The sequence below is a fragment of the Mchenga conophoros genome, linkage group LG7 (genome assembly GCF_057382185.1).
Source record: "Mchenga conophoros isolate Kocher_MC1m ecotype Shallow Benthic linkage group LG7, M_conophoros_male_GT1.1, whole genome shotgun sequence".
NCBI lineage: Eukaryota > Metazoa > Chordata > Actinopteri > Cichliformes > Cichlidae > Mchenga > Mchenga conophoros.
In genome coordinates, this window is record NC_140532.1 from 33,269,268 (window position 1) to 33,289,518 (window position 20,251).

At 40.3% G+C, this 20,251-nt stretch overlaps 1 protein-coding gene across 1 annotated transcript; it reads right to left on the bottom strand.

Moving 5' to 3' along the window:
* Positions 1–11,973: 11,973 nt before the first annotated feature.
* Positions 11,974–19,201, bottom strand: LOC146570495 (E3 ubiquitin/ISG15 ligase TRIM25-like). Its single transcript, XM_085278951.1, has 2 exons — positions 18,431–19,201; positions 11,974–12,030 (listed from the first exon to the last, which is right to left on the bottom strand). Exons 1-2 carry the CDS (start codon positions 19,199–19,201, stop codon positions 11,974–11,976), a joined length of 828 nt encoding a protein of 275 aa, XP_085135077.1.
* Between the last annotated feature and the right edge of the window lie 1,050 nt (positions 19,202–20,251).

Below are 20,251 nucleotides of genomic sequence, written 5' to 3' on the forward strand. Positions count from 1 at the left end.
ATTACTCGTTACCTGGAAAAAGTAATCGGATTACGCCTTACTGCCCATCTTGGTTGGTCACACATGTTCACATGTGATCCTAAGTGGCCAAAAGAACTGATTCATTAAAATGGGCACAAAACAGATCATTTAAAAGTCTCTTGAACCAATTTCAAGTAATCTTTTAAGGCTTTAGGAAGCAACTTGAAAGGAAGAAAAACACACTTATAATATTAAATAAAAAGGGCTTAAATGTAAATGCACACTTGAAGTTTGAGCTCTTCATCTTTGTTAAACCTCTTTTTTGTCTTTATTTTAAGCAGCTGTATAAAACCACAATGTTGGTGAAGCAGTCATATGCAAGCTGGTATATTACATGTTGACAGTTTTAGTTCCCACACTGGGTTCACATCTGCAGACTGCAGCAGATTGACGAGATACCAAAAGAGCAGGAAAGCTGAAGAAGAGGTGAGCATCGAACATACCACAGAGAGGTGACACAGTTTAAAAACTGAGTTTAGACGATCAACATTTAAATGTATAATGTCAACATCAATGTTTTGTTTTTTCATGTGTGTGAAAGCTTACAGTCAGGGTTGGTGTGGTTAAGGCTCCTCTTTTCTCTTTTCTTTTCCTTTCAAACCTGAAACACTTCCAGCAGATGGCAGCATTTCCCTGATCCTGTTGCTGAGGAGGCCTCTTCCTGTTAAAAAGGAATTCTTCCTTTTCCTGTTAACATTATTGTCTGAGCAATCAAAAATGAGCTGCGGGAGCCACTAATAAACCTGCAAACCAAAGTGTATGAGCAGGAAACACTGAAATACAAGAATGAAGTACATTAAGATAATATTAAGCAGTGTATTAAACAGTTGTAGTAGTTTTTTATTTTAAAGAAAGTATTTCAGACTATTTTCTTCAGTACAGCTGAAGAACATAGAAAAGATTTGTGGGTTTCCTGCCTTCCCGTGCAGACTCTTTCTTCCACTGAAGAAATACATTTGTTCCCCATGCTGACAGATAAACCCTGTTTAACATTTAGATCTACCTTCAAACATGACTGTGGAGGTGGTGTGAACATGTAACTCAGTGGGTCTGGGGAGACACGAGTTTCGTTTAAGAAAGGACTCTGAAGACCGGTCTTGTCTTGGGCTTGCTTTTACGTGGTCTTGGTCTTGTCTTGGTTTCGACGGACTCAGATCCCTCGGTCTTGTCTTGGGCTTGCTTTCTCAGATCGACACAGTGGTCGGGAGATTTGGAGTCAACCATCGGCGGAGTGGGGGGGGGGGGGGGGGGGGGGTGTGTGTCTTACTGGGCTTAAGCCTGGGTCATTTTTTCAGAAGCCCGGGGTCTTTTGGAGTGCAATTTGTTTCATAGTTAGATGCCTGACTGACAACTGTATAAAACAAAAACTACACACAATATTCGAAGCACATAGCGCACAGTCGTAAATCCCCCCTAATTTTGGTATGATCCGAGCTCAGGCACTAGGCGACTGAGCACAGCACTAGTGATGGGATTTCCGGCTCTTTTTAGAGAACCGGCTCTTTCGGCTCGACTCACTAAAAAGATCCGGATCTTTTGACTCCAAACCAACTCTTCAGGTTGTTTTGTTGCTTTAATTAATTTATTATTAACAATAATATAAAATTATGCACAAAAGGAATTACTAATGTAAAAAAAAAAGTGGTTTATTTATATATGTTTATATATAAATATATGCTGTGGCTCCTAGAGACAAAGCACTAACAAACTCTAAAACACATTTCTAGGGTTAACTGAACTTCCAAAACAGAGCTACCTAGATCACTTAAATTACACAATTGAAAGCATATGTGTATTGTTTGTGTATTTATACACAAGCACTCATATATATTTAAATAATTTAAAAAAAAAAAGTTCATTTACCTGTTACTACCACACACCAAATCCAGCATACAGCATGATGCTATGATACATTATGTTGTGTCACACTATTCTAATCTCACGTTCCATTCTATGCAATGACATTCTATTAGTTGCTCAACTTAACTGTAACATATACAAACCTATAGGGTTGGTAAACAAATATTTGTGTCGGCAGTACAGATGTTAGCAATCACAGAGCCCCAGTCAATGTTTATGCAAAAGTTGATCAACATTGGTCCACTTGTGCAGGAAGAGAGAAAGAACATGCAAAAATACGTACAGACATACGCTACGATCATTAGACCACAACAGACCCAGTGTTGGGTAAGTTACTTTAAATTAGTAACTTAGTTACATTACTAGTTACTTCCATCAAAAGTAACTCAGTTACTTCAAGTTACTCGTTACTTTCAAAGTAACTAGTTACTAGGGAAAGTAACTTTGGTTTTACTCAGACTTCTCTTGTTAATGTGTTGCTAACTGGATACCCAGCAAGAGTGCCAGTCTTCTAGCTTGCTTACTTGCCACAAGTGCACTGCGCCACCTACCAAGGGAAAAAATAATGTGCATATTTCCACGAGAGAAATCCCACGCCTGGACCGTCGTTGACCACCGCCATGATTCTAGCCTACGTTACAGCGTCATGTGCGCTTTTTACATCCAACACAAAAACTGCAGTCGTGGTGCTTTTAAATGTACTCAGAACTCAGAAATTCTGCCTTCCAAATAGGAAGATGTAGGCAACACCAGACTGCAGATGAGCTGCATACAGGGCTGGACTGGGACAAAAAATCAGCCCGGGCATTTTGACTAGAGACCGGCCCACCATTATAGCAAAAATCATAAAGCCTTTGAATGAAAACAAACACTGTTGTGACAGTGATGTACACTGTCTTGATGGTATATATGTATCAATCTATCAATCGTTTGTTGTAAGACTCAGATAATTATTTATTAAAAGCTAGATATTTTAAATGAGAATAAGAAAGTATTTCTTTGTGCCCCCCTTTCCCTGTTAATGCCCCCACCCCACCTGGCCCCCTGGCAAAACTTTGCTAGACCCGCCCCTGCACAGTTACCAGCTGTCAGCTACATAGAAAAGGATCCTGGTGTTATTTGTCTCTCAGAAACAGTTCATAACTTCCCTTCAACTCATTCATGTCACCTAAAAGGTAAACCTGTTTCTCCATCACCTGTTCAGCTCTGATGATTCAGTAAGGACATCTCCTGGTTTCATCTTCATGTTTCCCTCTCACCAGATAACCAAACCATATCATGACCAGCAGCTTTACAGCTGTGGCTCCAGCAAACATCAGCTGATACTAGAAATTAATATTAAATAAATTCTAACAACAGCTGATCAAACGTGCTGCTGTTGTTTAACGTGACATCCGGTGGTTTCCTCTTTCTGGCGCAAAGCAGACGATAAATAAACAAGAGGGAAAAGCCGATCAGCTGATCATTGATCAGTTTCATGATTAAAGTAGCAACAGGAGAGGGAGGGGAGCAGTGTTGCCAACTTAGCGACTTTGTCGCTATATTTAGCGAGTTTTCAGACCCCTTAGCGACTTTTTTCTAAAATAAAAGAAAAAAAATCTAATGATCAATTTTGACGTTTAAAGAGTTTAGATCGATCAGTTGTTTACATCACTCAACACAAGCAGAACGGCATTACTGCAGCAGAAGACACATCGTCCACATTCAGAAGCACATCTCTGTATAGTGACTGGTCTTATGATTTAAACAGGCAAATGTTCAGCATTCAAACTACAGGTGAAGAATAGTCAAACCAGATGTTTCCCCGTTATGTCGAGATCAGCTAGTCAAGTACACACCTACACAGCATGTTAACAAACCGTGAAAAAAAGCCACACAAAAAATGAATGATTGCTGGTAAGGGTTTCTATACATTAGTATGTACGAAGGGTATGTTGTGACTTACCTTCAAAATTACAGCGGTCCTTCGCTATAACGCGGTTCACCTTTCACCTCGCTGTTTCGCAGATTTTTTTAGTGCAAGTTTGCATGCTTATTTTTTTTTTTTACGTCACATTGTGTCCTGCGTCCTGATCGCTGCAGATGATCTCCTCCGTGACGTCTCTCCTGTACAGTACAGAATCGCTGCATTGATCGCTAGCAGTGTGACTCTGAAGTGCAGTACTGTATGTCCACGATGTCCACCAAATGTTTTGCTTCGTCAAAAAATAAAATTGGCTACTTGATTTCACCTATCGCTGGTTATTTCTAGAACATAACACCCGTGATAAACGAGGGACAGCTGAGAAATATAACATTTGAATCCATTTTCTCTTTTGCCCTGAGGCGCGGGGAAAAAATATTGACAAGTCGATGAACATCATTTACAGATATATTGGGTAAATGCCCAAGACATCTATAGAAATGCAAATCGCCGCTTGATTCATTCATTTGCTTAACTTGTTTTGGAGCGTAAACAGGGCGCGAATAGGACACCGGAAACAAAGCTCCCCACAGGAGTTTCCGCACCGGAAGTAGCATATGCTAACGTGCACATAGTCAATTCTTTGAAAGAGGCAGGGTGGACTGCAAAAAGGAACTTTTTCCAGATGTGACTGGCCACTCCAACACTCCACTGTCTCAATTACCTATTTCTTGATGAGCTGTATTTTTGGTCACAGTGTTTCTCTACAGACTACCATTTTATGTTTCTCTCTACTCTATTGAAGAATCGGGTGCTTCAGTTTGACTCGGCAGATAGCACTGCTGTGATTAAAAAAGCTATATATCACCACTGATGATACCCAAAGGAGTGGGAAACATCAAAGTATCTTGTCCTCTGACATACATACTGTATAAGCTTATCTGTGGTATCTGTGGCACTCATGGTTCCGGCTTGCTATTGGAGTGCAAAACAGCAACACTCTATATGAACAACTGAGTTTTATTGTGACACTGATATCGCTTAAAAAATATGCAAATCTTTTTTCTTTTCTTTTTTTAAAATAATGTTTATTTGAATTTAAAATGATTTCTATAGCTCAACATCACAACAACAGTCACCTATACTGTCAGGTAAAGACCCTAAAGTATTAGAGAGCATCCCAACGATCTAATGATCCCCTATGAGCAAGCACTAGGCAATGGCGGAGAGGAAAAACTCCCTTTTAACAGGAAGAAACCTCTGACAGAACCAAACTCAGTGAGGGGCAGCCATCTGTCGCGACTGGTTGGGTTAGTTTACCTGTAAGATAAACCATTTTTAACTGTTGTTTGTATGATAAGAGCCTAAATAACATCATTACAGCCTAATTAAGATTGAGCCAATATGGGGGGTTTACAGCAAGTTTGGTTTGCTGGATTTCTCCAGGGAGTCTCTTACAAAAACTTGTAAGAGACTCCCTGGCGCTTCTTTCGATCTTTGACACAAGCCACTTCCACAAGTCTTCCTTCGATATGGTACCAATCAAGCGAATTTAAGCTTTTCGCTTGGTGATATTGAGGCTTAATGCATCTAAAAATCAGATTCTTGTCTTTGAAAATCCAGCATCCAACACTTTCATTGTTTGCCCTTTTGTTACAGGCCATGGAAATTAAAATTTCACATTTTTCATTTTTCGCCTGTTCATTTTTTAAGTTAGTAAGTATAAGTTTTACTAAAGTCTTAAGTATTGCATGGAAAATTGCAATTGGTGTGAATGTGATTACCATAAAAAGTGGAATTACTATCTTGCTTCCACGAGAGGTAAAAGCAACTTTTGTTGCCACCAGTTGTTTTGCAGCCATTCTGATTCTGGAAATCAGAGCTGCAATTCTTTCCCAAAACCAAGAAAAAGAGCGTCTAATTGTTGCCAGGAGCATGTTAAACATCGCCACAACTGCCCTGCATGAATTATTGATTGTTGTCCTGGTGATGTAAATTATTGCACGACCCACAGACAGAGCAGCAGCTCTTGGTAGGGAAGAGAAATATGAGAGTTTTGTGCAAACTCCAGATAAAATAGATTTTTCTGATTCTGTGTGAGTATTTTCTGTTTTGTTTCCCTGATTTTCACTGACTAACTCCAACCCTTTGGTTGTAGAATGAGTCAGTGACCTAAGTTTTGTGTAGCTGAAGAGTGTGGGGTCAAACTGACCATTAGTTGGACAGTAGTCTGGTGGAGCTACGTCACATGGCACACCTTTTGTTTGGTGGGCAGTGGATGAATCAGGATGATCAAATCCAAGACTTGATCTGATGACATTTGCAGCACGTCTAGCAGCCCACGAAATCGCAGACAAAAGCAGGAGGGGCATGTCTGCTTATAGTCAGTTCAGTAGAAGAGAAAGAAAATTTGTAATACAAACGTTGTGCCACTTTTTACGAAACGTAGCAGTAAAGCATAAAATACCTGTTTTATGGAGGAACCAAGTGCTGTGAAATGAGTCCAAACCTATATTTAAGAATAAAGAAAGATGAAAGGATTCCAGACATCAAAGCCATCTGAGTGACATCATGTGTGTTAAACTCAAATGACATCATGAAGGAGCATGATGTCATTAGAGCATAGAACAGTAGTAACATTCTGGTTACCACGGCAATATTAGCATTTCTTTTCCTTCACATTAAAGCTGCTTAGTTTCTCAATTACTGCTTCACATGAAAAACTGAAATGATTCTTATTGTCTTTGCAAAGCACAACACAATAAATGATTAAAAAATTATAAAATTTGTAGTAGAATGTATTTATCCATCTGAGTAATTATGTTCTTAGAAGAATAAAAACACTGTAGATGTATGCACATATTAAACTCGAACTAATACAGTGTAAAACATAGAGGACTTTATTCCATGGAATAGAACTCTAAAGGCACATCATAATTTGATTAATTTATTTATTAAACTTGTTTTTGACAAATTAACACTATCACTACCAAACTCATTAAGACAACTGAGTAAAAGATAAATTATTGAAAATATTTTACTGCAACTTTTTATTTTGTTTTGTTTTTGGACTGTTTATTTGAATTCAGTTTCAGATTATTTATATAGCTCCTAATCACAATAACCACCTCACGCCTCTCTGTACTGTCAGCTAAAGACTCTAGAGCATCCATCCATCCATCCATTCGCTTCCGCTTATCCTTTTCAGGGTCGCGGGGGGCGCTGGAGCCTATCCCAGCTGTCATAGGGCGAAAGGCGGGGTACACCCTGGACAGGTCGCCAGTCTGTCGCAGGGCTAACATATAGGGACAGACAACCATTCACACTCACATTCACTCGCACATTCACACCTAGTGGCAATTTGGATTATCCAATTAACCTATCCCCACAAGCTGCATGTCTTTGGACGGTGGGAGGAAGCCGGAGTACCCAGAGAGAACCCACGCAAACACGGGGAGAACATGCAAACTCCACACAGAAAGACCCCGGCCTGATGGTGGAATTGAACTCAGGACCTTCTTGCTGTGCGGCAACAGTGCTAACCACCGTGCCACCGTGCTGCCCGGTCTTTCTCTAGAGCAGTCTTTCTCAAATAGTGGGGCCGATGTCAGGGGGTATGGGAAGATGCTTTTATCGCCATACTAGAATAAACTGTAATTGCACATCCACTACAGTAGGTGGCAGGGTTTATTTTTGCACCAAGCATGTGCACGCACAGCACAGAGCAGGAGAAATGAAAGTGCAGTAAATAGTGATGTGATTTCCTTTCTGATCCAATACCAAGCAAAATTCAGGGTGGTGTCGCCGATACTGATCCGATACTGATACTTTGTACAAAAACATAACGTGTTATTGTATTTTAAATTATATCTTCATAATAATCACAGGACATCAGACTACTTGCTCCTATTGTTGAATTATCATATAGAAATTAAAAACTGAAGTTTTTTTGTTAGTTGATGCTATTTGAACATGTATATCTTGTCATTTAACATGTATATACGTGCCTGGACATTTCAACAAGAAAATTCAACATTCACAATTTCCCTCATTCACAGTACAAATGTTGGTATCAATCTAATACAAAGTAAATGCAGGGCCAGTATTGCAGAAGTTATTCGGGCAGCTAATTGGAGGAAAGTAGTGTGCCATGACTTATGAGATGAATTCACAATTTGCAAATTTTGAACACAATTTAAACACTGTGGAGGTAAACACAGACGACCCGAGAGCTCTCGATAAACACTGCTCGTTTATTACTCATCACCACAGAACTGAACACTTTGCCTCCAAAACACAGCAACAACACTTCCTGAGAACTGGGTGTGAGTGGAGCCTTCCAGTGGTCCACCACAACACAACTATATCACTGTGATTGTTACTTTCCACAACAATTAGTTAACACAACAAAACACACCTTTCACCTTTTCATGTGTTTTGAAACTGGGTTTTTGGAGACCTGGAATGTACATTTTTCTGGTCTCTAAAGCACACATAAAGGTTCAAACATTTTTCAAAGTGCAAGTTTGAGGTTTATTTTTTACAAAGAAATAATTAACACAGTTCAGTGGGCTGCATACTGAACCTGAAGGATCGATTCAATTGTGCTAGTATCAATCAAATACCAATAGCAGAGTTGGTATTGATACTATTTGGATCGATCCGCCCACCTCTAGCAGTAAACAAACCCTCAAGATAAATGGAAAAATATTTAACAGTTAACAAAAAGAAAGGCGGAGAGAGACAGAGATAATGAGACAAACCAAAGTCTCCCGAAAGCTAAGACAAGGAAATATAACCAGTGTATGTAGCTTGGCTTCACTGTGACTACATGCACTTTAAATCTTTTCTGTTACAGACTAAAAAGCAATATTCGTAAAGTTATTCTTTGCTTTAAGTTGATTAATATTTCTTTTTTGTTTTCTTTAATGTTAATAAGGCTACAATGTTATGCAGCAATGTACTTATAGTAACAAATTTGTAGACAAATGATACTATTTATAATTGCAGAGGAGAGTGGCAATTATAACATGAACAACCAGTAGATGACGGTGAGGAGGAGAAACTGATTTGTGATCGAAAAGCACATCAGAGCCTTTGCAGATCCAAAAAGGAGAACTTTGTCCAAAGTATAGATAAAATAGATCCTGATCCTGTGTGAGGGTGTCGTTCTCCTGAGTTTCACCGAGGAACTCTAAGCTTTTGGTTGTAGTATGAATCGGTTTCCTAAGTTTTGCGAACATGACGGCTGTGGAGTCAAACTAGGCTCTAGTTGGACAAGAGAGCTACGACACATGGCAAGTACTCTCAGAAAAATTATGCTTCTTAAATGGTTCTTCAGATGTCTTTATGGTTCTTTAAAGAAACATCATACGTCAAAAAAACGTTTTATTTTTTGGATGGCTCTTCAGCTATTACAAATGGTTCTTTAAAGAACAAAATGTTCTTCATCCCTAGCTATCTAAGTTTGATGGTGTAAAATGGCAGAAATATTTATTCACTAATGGGGGTGTGAATTATACTGTGGGAAATCCTGGTCTTGTTAGGAGAGACGGCATCCATCCCACTCTGGATGGAGCAGCTAGAAATATGGACAAATTTATTAAACCCCCAATTGCCAACTCAGGGTCTGCAGCCTTAAAGATTCCTTGTGAGAGTTTGATTGTGTGAATAGGTGGTGTGGGTAGAGTGTTAGTTTATTTTAATTGCTTTCTCTCAAATATGTGGATGGAGAGTTTTTGTTCTTGTTGCAACAGAACTGTTACTTTTGGGGAGGAATGGGACCGCAGCGCAAACTGTTCATGATGAGTCTGAGTCTGCAGAGGGTCCCAGTGCACTGCAAGACGTCATGCTTTGTTCCTTTGCCAAAGACGCCACAGTTGCATAGACTGTATATATTAGAGGTGTTCCTTATATTTTGTAACTTGTAATCGTTTGTATTTAATTTAGTACAGTCTGTTACTGTTCTTATTGTCTTGGAGCAACATATGTATTATTATAGGGTCTACCTTACTATATAGCGCACCTTGAGGCGACTGTTGTTGTGATTTGGTGCTGTAAAATTTAAAATAGAATTGAACTGTAACCACATACTTTCATAACGGTTAATAAAGTATTGTGATTCTGATTCTTTTTTTTTTTTTTTTTTTTTTTTTTTTTGGCCTGTCCCGTTTGGCTCTTTTGCCATCAGAATTGTTGTCTAAAGGCAAAGAAAGATGCCCAACGGATTTACTTTACCAAACTGACCATCCCAGCCTTGCCGTAATGGTCCATTTGATTCACCTTTTATTGTTTATTTTATTTTCACTTACTGAATACGGGACAGACTTGACTGGGGGAAAGAAGGGGAGAAAGAAAGAGGGAAAGAGAAACAGCTGAGAAGAGGGACGGGGGAGAAGGGCAAAAGACAAAAACCAACAGAACGGGCAGAGAAGAAAAAAATGCATATATCAATCACCTGGATCACCTGCTGAGAAAGAAAAAAGAAAGCAAGCAGAAGAGAACAAGAGTAATAGAATAAACAACATCACAATGATATATGGGAATATGACAGTAAATACTAAATGTTAAACATTATTGTGCAGCACATAAGATCAACAGAACACAGTGTGCTTTGAGGTAGGAGCCAAAAAGGGTGTAGTTTGTGGGTGTGATCACCCGTGTGTACACCTGTGAGCATGGACGCGCTTGTTTTTTGTTTTTTAAAAGGTTCCTTCATGTAATAATCTGCTAGAGGGTGTGGGGGGGCCACAGCCCCGTCCTCCAGGGCGTGAAGCAGGTGTGGAGGAGATCAAAACTCCAGACATCCAGAGGCCCCCAGAACACAAGAGACCAAGGAAGACCAACAGAGGGGCAGCTGCGCCACTGTCCCGGAAAGAGCTGAGGAGAGTCCCAGATGAGGGCTCACTCAGCAGCCGCGGAGCAGAAGCCAGGGGGAGTTGCAGTGACGCGCCCGTGAGCTCCGCCGGCAGCCAGCTGCACCTGAGTGACCGAGCCCCAGGCCGAAAGGCCGGGGGCACCCCACCTCCAAAGTGGCCCGAGCGAGCCCCAGGCTCCAGGCCCCGATAAGCGGCCGCCAAGGAGTGAGCCGGTGTGTACCTGGACGCCCACCCCCAGACACAAAGAACCACCAACGCACCGATGTCTGAGGGGGTCCGCCACTGGCAGGGGAAGTGGTGGTAGGGGGAGATAGGCCTCCAAACCTTGGAGGGCCTGAGATGTCCCCAGATTCTGTGATTCTGATTCTGATACGATGCCACTCTATAGAGGGTCTCCTTCCTTGTTGTCAGCACTGTCAGTCTCCTGCTTTGTTGCTGGCCTCCAGCTAGGCCACAGAAAGTGCCCCATCGCCTTCACTTTCACTGTCCCCAAGAGATATGTTTGAAAAACAGTTATTTTGGTAACGCATTTGTTATTAGAAAAGTGACTTTACCAATTATTGACATGGTATAGACAAGCTAGTTATAATTGAGCTACAGCAATTACAGCAAGCTTGTTTTTCAGAATTTTCAATTATTTACAACACTGGAAGAACAACAGACTTTTCATGTACTAAATATGTTTAAAATATGGTTAAATATATTGAAATATACATTTATTTAGTGAACATATGATTTGATGAACATTATATCATTGTAATATTTTTGAAATCATTTGCATTGTTAAAAATGAAAATAAATGAAATAAACAACTATCTGCGACACCTAGTTTTACACTTAGGGCCATGCAGTGAAAGCAGCATTGCATCTATTTGTTAAACAGATTAACTGAAAACTGCACAAGGAAAATGTAAAAGTAAGCAAAATCAATATCTGACTGTGATGATAATAATGATGTTAGAACCAATTCATTAGAATAAACCAACCAGATTTAGAATAGTGAAATAAAACTCAAGTAAAACTAGGTTATTGCCCCAGTAAGGTAAGATTAAGAAGAAAGTATAAGGATTATAAAGAAAATGGCATCGACAGAAAACAGAAATAGCATCATCACAAGTCAGCCCATGCAAACCGCTAGAGAAGCAACAATGGTGAGTAATTAAAAACTGAAAGCAGAAGAATTCCAGTTCATTCCATAGCAGCTTCTGATTTCCCAAGGTCACAGAACACAGCAGAAGAGCCTTCACCTAAGAAGTGATTAGCCCTGAATCCGGCATAGAGCGGCTGAGTGAATGGAGGAGAGTCATGGTTTTAGAGATGCTGTAGAAGGACAGAATACCTGCTCTGTGATCCAGTTACACTCCAATTCTGTAAGATGGAGGGCTTGAGATAGATGTAAAGTATTCATCTATCTGAGTTTTCTGTTGGGATCTGATCTGTTGCTGGATATCAGAAATGCTTTTCTTGATGAGAAGGAATAGTTGTTGAAGTGTCCTCCCAGTGTCCCTCACAGCTTTATCAGCAGACTGATTAATGGCCTCCACCTCCTGCAGAAGCACCATCACATCTCCTTCTCTGTTCTTGATTCTCTTCTGAGTTTTTTCACGACTTGAGTTGACCTCTTTTTGCCGTTTCAGTCCTTTCTCCTTTCATACAATTCATACAGTAGCTGTGTCCACAGGGTCCATGCGAATTCCATGCTGCGTCGTTTCACCTCTCAAAGACAGTTATGTGAAATGGTTTAGTTCTCTAAAATAGTAAGAACATTATTTAAATAACTTTATGTTAATTACACTCTTCTAAGACAAAGTAATTATTTTTTAAATATCAGTAGGATTTTAAAAGCTTGGAGGTTCAAAACTTAACATTTAACATACATCACACACATTTTGAGGATAAAAATCTCCAGATATCAGATCACCTCTCTGTCTCTCTGAAGCTAACTGTGGCTAAATGCACACAGTTAGCTTCAGATCATTTCAGTGTGAATGGGCCGCTTCCTTCAGAATCTCTCTCTCTCACACACACACACACACACACACACACACACACACACACACACACACACCCCTCTGTCTATGAACAGACGTATTCACTAAAGTACGTTGTAAAACAGTGAAAGAAGGCGCAGCAGCGCCTCTTCTTTCTCAGGAGACTGAAAAGATTCGGCATGAGCCCCCGCATCCTCAGGACCTTCTATCACTGTGCCATTGAGAGCATCCTCACTGGATGCATCACCACCTGGTATGGCAACAGCACCGCCTACAACCGCAAAGCTCTCCAGCGAGTAGTGCGGTGCTCTGAACGGATAATTGGAGGTGAGCTTCCCTCCCTCCAAGACATCTACAGGAAGCGGTGCCTGAGGAAAGCGGGGAGGATCATCAAGGACTCCAGTCACCCCAGCCATAAACTGTTCAGACTGCTTCCATCAGGAAGGAGGTTCTGCAGCATCCGGTCCCGTACCAGCAGACTGAGAGACAGCTTCTTCCACCAGGCCATCAGACTGCTGAACACGTCATAGACACCTCAGCTTCACTACTGGAACTTTAACATTATGCATTCCATACTGTACAGTAATGCCACTGTTTTGCACATGTCTCACTCTGTATATTTTATTTTATTTATTTTATTTATTGTTTACTCTATTTAATTTGTAAAATATGTGTACACACACACACACACACACACACACACACACACACACACACACACACACACGTAGAAAAATATTTAGTATACACATCCAGAAATGCATATACTATTATATATTGTACATATATTTATTAGTTTCAGATGTAGCTTGTATTCTGCTTGTTTACATTATTGTATTTTGCACAACTCTGTTGCTTGTGAAGCTCGCACACAAGAATTTCACTCACATGTGCTGTACCAATGTACCTGCACATGTGATGTGGCAATAAAAGTGATTTGATTTGATTTGATTACCCTTGTCTATAAATAAAGACAAGAGCAAAATTAGAGCGCACATCACAGGGCCCCCACTCTCGTGTGAGCGCTCTGTGACTGCCCTTGCAAGTAAAAACTGCAGCGTGTGTGTGTGTTTCTACTCTCTGACTCTCAGCTGAAGAAGTGTCTTTAGAATACATCTCTTGACAGTCTTTCATGTGGAACAGCGAAACGCAAGTACGAAACCCAAGGGGTTATCACATGATTTGGAAGGCATTCTGGGCGCAGCCAGCGGATTTCGTTATGTGGGCATTTTGCCGTACCACAGGCAGAAATATTGCCGTTAAGTGCCTTCATAACTTGAATTTTTCATTAAATGGGGTATTCGTAAGCCGGGGTTCCACTGTATTTTGATCTTTTATGTAAGAAGTATTATGCTTTTATGGGAGCTTTTTACATTACCTTTGTCATTAACTTTTTAATTTTTGTGAAATTTATCAGGCCATGCCAAACTGGAATAGGCTTCTTCTTTTTTTTTTCTTTTTTTACAGAAACTAATTGCACATGCAAGCAAACCAAAAATTAACCCTTTAAGACCTACCATAGAACCAAGCCCGCCAGAGCTTATATTATATTTTTACATGCTGTGGAGCCATTTTTGGGAGCATTTCAAGTTGCTATACATCAATACAACCATTATAGCCCAGATTTTAATAATATGTCTGCATTAAGTGCATAGTAATTACATAAATTGCAAAAAAGTGCAATAAACTACAAAATAATTGAAAATCGTTTTTGCTTTTTTAACATATATTTCTAGTTAGAGAAATTTAAGAGGCGTATCCCTCAAAACTGTAAATACAAAAAAGTTGCATAAAATAGTTTCCTACCACAGGAAATTTATTTTGAGTGTCTTCATAGTTTTATTTTTGAAATACACCAATTTTTATATACTGCAGGAAAAACAAAAATAAATATTATAATGCAAATTTGCAAAAAAGCAGCATCTGCATCAAAATAAATTATTTCCAGCAGTGCAATATGAGTCCTAAGCATCCCAGAAACGACACAGAAAGTCATAAAGTCAAACATAACTTTTAAAAACACCAGTATAGGCTCATAAGGCCCTGATGGTAAAAAAAACAAACAAAAAACTACATTTCCGCGAAAATGACGTCACTTCCGGTTTCGGGCAGGTAATGGCGGACATGCAAAAGTTCGCGCTGACGTCTATTCCAACGTAGTGTTATGAACAGCTGATCGGATCGGCAAAGCGTGTTTCTGGAATATTATGTTTTTATTCCTGCAAGCGCTTTTTATGCAGTTTTTGCAAAGCTTTATGTGGAAGGAAACTGTGACCTAGGACAAGCTGATGGCATAAGATGTAAGTACAACTCCTCCGGTTTCATATGCAAAAAAAATTATTGCGCTAGCTTACGTGGTTGCAGAGGTACCAGGATTTAAAAATAGTTACGCAAAACAGAGCGTGCCCGCTCCGACCGGCTCTAAAGGGTTAATAAGCAAGCCTCTGTATGAAAGAGCCAAAGATCCAAAAGTAAGTATCAAGAATCAAAGCAGCTAAGTACTCAGAAAAATTTATAGACACTGAGGACTCATGGACAACAGGAAACAGATGGGGCATCATCCAAAATCTGAGACTACAAGACCGGTCCACGGTTAGGAGAGTACTGGGTTTTCTTTTAGAGACATCTAAAATAGGAATTTTAATTTTTCAACTCGTTGTTGCAAAATAGGCTGAGCGTAAACCAAGTCCCAACTATCATCCTAACCCTAGAGCCATTGACTTGGCATTGGTACTTACTGTGTGGTCAGTAGCAAGTTTTGCTTGCTATGAGTGCTTCAGTTTGTCTTTTTTAAACATTCTTCCCTGCAAAATACTCTGTAAGGGTGAACTCATATCATGCACAGTTGCCTTATTTCTTCCTGGAGCATCATTATTGTCAAGATCGCGTGGAGGTTGTGGTGTGAGGACCCTAATGCAGACGAACGAGGCAGAACTGAACTTTAATGAAAAATGAGCCTTTATTGTGGCTAAGAACAAAAACACAAGCCAAACAAAGGAAATAACCAGGGGAGAAACTAACATAAAACCTGAACTGGAAAAACTGAGTACATGAAACATGGAGATGCAGGAAAGGTTAACAGACGAACGGACAACAAACACGGGGACCTCATAAATACACAGAGGGATGAAGAGGGAAGAGGAAACACACGGGTAGCACAGCTGGGGTGAATAAACATAATGACATAACAGGAGGAAGCAAAACTGAACACACTGAACACAGGACACTTGACTGTCAAAATAAAACAGGAAGCACAGAGACGCAGACCTAAGACCATGACACCACACCAGGGATAAACAGGGATGCAAACGGGGAGACGAGATGAAACACAAGGAGAGCAACAAGGGAACAGGTAGGGAGAGGGAGCGAGAGGGGACACGAGAGAGAAGGAGTGAGAGGGGACAAGAGACAGGGGAGTTGCAGAAACATGGATAAACATGACAGACAGGAGAGGACTGGAATGAACCCAAGGAGGGGGAACATGGGAACAGAAAAGGAAATCAAGACGCACACACACAAACCCAAAGAGAGTAAATGGACTGTTTCTTATATAGTGCTTTTCTACTCTCCCGAGTACTCAGAGCGCTCTATACATCATGCCACATTCTTTCTTTCTATACTTAGTGCTTCCTAACTACTTTCATACTCCAATGAATGCATTGGAGAGCAACTTGGGGTTAGTATCTTGCCCAAGGATACTTGATATGCAGACTAGAGGAGCCATGGATGGAACCACTAACCTTCCGATCAGTAGGTGACCCGTTCTACCTCCTGAGCTACAGCCACCCTAGAGAGGGACGCAGGACAAAGACACAGGGGGGAAAACGGGGGAAACTAGACAATTCAAAATGCAGAATAAATTCCTGACCAACTAATGAACCTAAACATAAACTGTAACTACAGGGGTCCAACAAAGAATGGCCACGCATCATACTGATGTCTTCGGAAATTTATTTCTCTCTCTCTCTCTCTCTCACTCTTGTCTTCAGACACCGTGAAAACTGAAGAAACACAAAGTTTACAACATAAATGTTTTGAGCTTATCAGTCTCTCATATCAGTGTCCATAAACAGTCTTGTGCAAGCAGAACAGAAAAATGCACAATAATGGATATCACAAAAATGTCCTCTCATTACCAGTGTAGAACACGTATGCAACATTATACAAACAATATACATGAAACCATACCGTGTGCGCCTCTTGGACCACATGCAGAATAACATTAACGCTGAGGCTGTAGATGCATCTGTAGCCATGTATCCATGCTAGCTCCACAATGCCATGGTTGTGCTCTCAACCAAACTCTGGTCATGTGACAATTACAAACTTTAGCTCATACAAACTTACAGCACTTTACATATTTAACAAACCCATATTTTGTAATCACATATTTTAGACATGTTTTTTAATTAATGTTACACTTTTATCATCTTATGTTATAAATAAATGAACTAAATTAAGCATGAATCTATCACAGAAACATGAAATAACCAACTTTATTTTAACTGTCTCAGGGACAGTTACATAAACCATAATACAAAATTACACTAAAATACAAGAAAGCTCAAAACGCTGCTTCAAATGACCCAGGACGATCCAATTGTCCCCACTCTCCCACTGGCCTGCACTTATGCTGTCCTTAACAGTCCAGGTGACTTGTGCAGTTGAGTTCATCCTCAACATCTGAAGTCATCTATATCACACACACTTACTGAGGTAATCAATTTTAGGCAATTTTTGTTTTTGCTTAAATGGGGAAGCTGTGACACACTGTCTGCTCACCTCCAGTTAAAGATTTTTAATTACTTTTATTTGTTTTTGTTAATTTTTATAGCAAGTAACACAGACCCATGCTACATCACTGCACTTATAATCTATGCTATATATTTTGCCTGACCTCTTTAGGAGAGACCTCTTTTTCTAGACTATTTGAGCTCACACAGCTCAACACACGATCCAACATAAAGCCAAAATCCAGCGTAGAGCGGCTGAGTGAATGTGGTCTGGACTCTGTGCAGGAGACACATGGTCTTTGAGACACTGTAAAACGACAGCATACCCGCTCTGTGATCCACGTATACTCCTATTCTGGGTGACTGAGGGCCTGAAATGACAGTTCTGATTTTGTTATGTCTCAGTTCATAACCATTTTTGAAACACTCCAGTGCCCAAGAACTGTCATTGTTCCCAAACAGACTTTCATCTCCTGTTCTGCTGATATTCTTGTATGAAACTGCCACTGAAAGTGCTCCTCCACTCCACACCACCTCCCAGTAACAACATCCAGTCAGACTCTCTCTGCTCAGGACTTGATGTCTGTTGATGAATCTGTCTGAGTGATGACTATATAAAAATTTTTTACTCATACATTTGACTTTTTTGTCCCCTTCAAATAAGAGACTTGTGTTTGCTGTGTTAAAATCCAGCGTTAGTTCTTGAGATAGTCCGAGGAACTCAGCTCTGGTTTTGGGTTCAGGTCGAGACATTACTGCATCCACTTCCCCCTCTAACTGTGAGACTGCGGTGCCAAAACGGATTTCCTGTAGTTTACGTTTGAACTCTGACACAGCTGTCATCACATCCTCAAAGTACTGCAAAGTACATGTTTTAATGTTGAGTGATCCAACAGATTCATGCACATGTGACAGTGAGGTGTACGTCTGGAGAAAGTGGGTGTGATCCTGTGTATGAAAGAGCTGCCCCAGCTCAGCATCTTTCCTCTTCAGCACAGTGATCTCATTCTCTATTCTGTCCTGAAGCTCTCTTGCACGACACACTTCAGCTTTCTGACGAGATCTGATCTGCTGTTTTACATCATTAAAGATCTTCTCACTGTCCCTCACTGCTTTATCAGCAGACTGAGTGATGGCTTCCACCTCCTCCTGAAGCACCTTTATGTCTTTTTCTTTGTCCTGGATTCTCTCTTGGATTTTCTTTCGACTCACCCCAAGTTCTCTCCGCTTTTTATTCCTTTCTGCTGTAGCTGAAACTGTGTCATGGCCTTTATGTTCATCCATGGAGCACAAATAACAGATACACTGCTGATCAGTGCGGCAAAATATCTTCATCACCTCACTGTGTTGAGAACAGATGATTTTCTTAAGCCTCTTTGATGTGTCCACCAGCTTGTGTTTCTCAAAGGCAGTAGATTCATAGTGAGGCTGGAGGTGCTGCTCACAGTAAGAGACCAGACACTGCAGACAGGACTTGATGGCTTTCAGTTTCCTCCCAGTGCAGACATCACAGGCCACATCTTTAGGTCCAGCATAGCCATGATCGGCAGGTGAAGCTTGGAGTTCAGTCTTCTGCAGCTCCTCCACTAACTCTGCCAAGACAGTGTTTTTCTTCAAAGCAGGCCTCGGTATGAAGGTCTGTCTGCACTGAGGGCAACTCTGGATGTTCTTCTGATCCTCTTCATCCCAGTAGCTTTTAATACACTTCATACAGTAGCTGTGTCCACAGGGAACAGTGACCGGATCCTTCAGGAGATCCAAACAGATCGAACAGCAGATTTTTTTCTCATCCAGTCTGCTTGTTTGCCGTGCCATTATCGCTCTCAGATAACAGAATGATAAAAAAAATATATATATAGTACTACCGCATTAAAATTAAAAAAGATTTTTTAAAAGCAAATTACACAGAAACTACATCTTCTTTATACGTGCTTCAATATCTGCATTGCGGCTCGTTTGTAACAGCATCCTGATGTCTTAACTTCTGAGAAGATCTGTGAGAGTGAAGCTGTAGAAAAACACTGAGACTGAACGCAATTGGTTGATTTTGTGAATAGTGAGGAAGTTTTCAGCCTGCAAGTCATGCCACGAAGCCACAACTCTTGAGAAAAGCACCATGTGGTTCTACCCACTGTTGACAACACAGAGTATAAGATGCAAATACTAGACACCTTACACAACCTTAACTCAGTCCTTGACAATTTGTAGACAATTTCAAAATAACAATGTTCTTTAAAATGGATCAGTGAGTACCGCTTTGCATTTATCACTCTGTCAGATCCATAAGATTATCATTAGGTATTTCAATGCTGATTACAAACTCGTTTGAGGCTAACAAATGGAAATTAGAACCCAAATTCAGATGTGGAGTTTAAGATCTTGGGAGCGCTTCACAGGGAGTGGGACCGAGGCTGCTATTACTGCATAGATGTCACCAGGAAACCAGCTACATTTCTACTATCAGACCATTCTTTCTTGTGTCAGAGTATAAAAACATGGCAACACAGAGTCCACACCTAGTGAGGAATTTCATCTGTCAGAAAACACAAAAGACCTCAGCTGTGCAGTCCAATAATACAACAGTCAGTTTGGATATTTTAACGCCCCCATGATCAAAAGGCAAGGATGAGCTGCTGCAGCTGAAACTAGATGGTTTTAAGAAGAGAATTTTGAGTGAAGATATTTTCACTTAAACTGTTCCATTTCTGGAAAAATAAGCTTAAATGTCATACATTTAACTGTATTAATGAATATGTATTGAGTTTAAATACTCCAATATTATCCTAGAATGCAACCAACACACATTTACAGTGGTATGCAAAAGTTTGGGCGCCCTTGATAATTTTCATGATTTTCCTTCATAAA

Coding starts and splice junctions, on each gene's coding strand:
- LOC146570495 (XM_085278951.1), bottom strand. CDS start 19,201: ATGGCACGGCAAACAAGCAGACTGGATGAGAAAAAAATCTGCTGTTCG. Junction 12,031..18,430: donor GATCTCGTCAGAAAGCTGAA/GTGTGTCGTGCA, acceptor TCCATCTTACAG/AATTGGAGTGTAACTGGATC.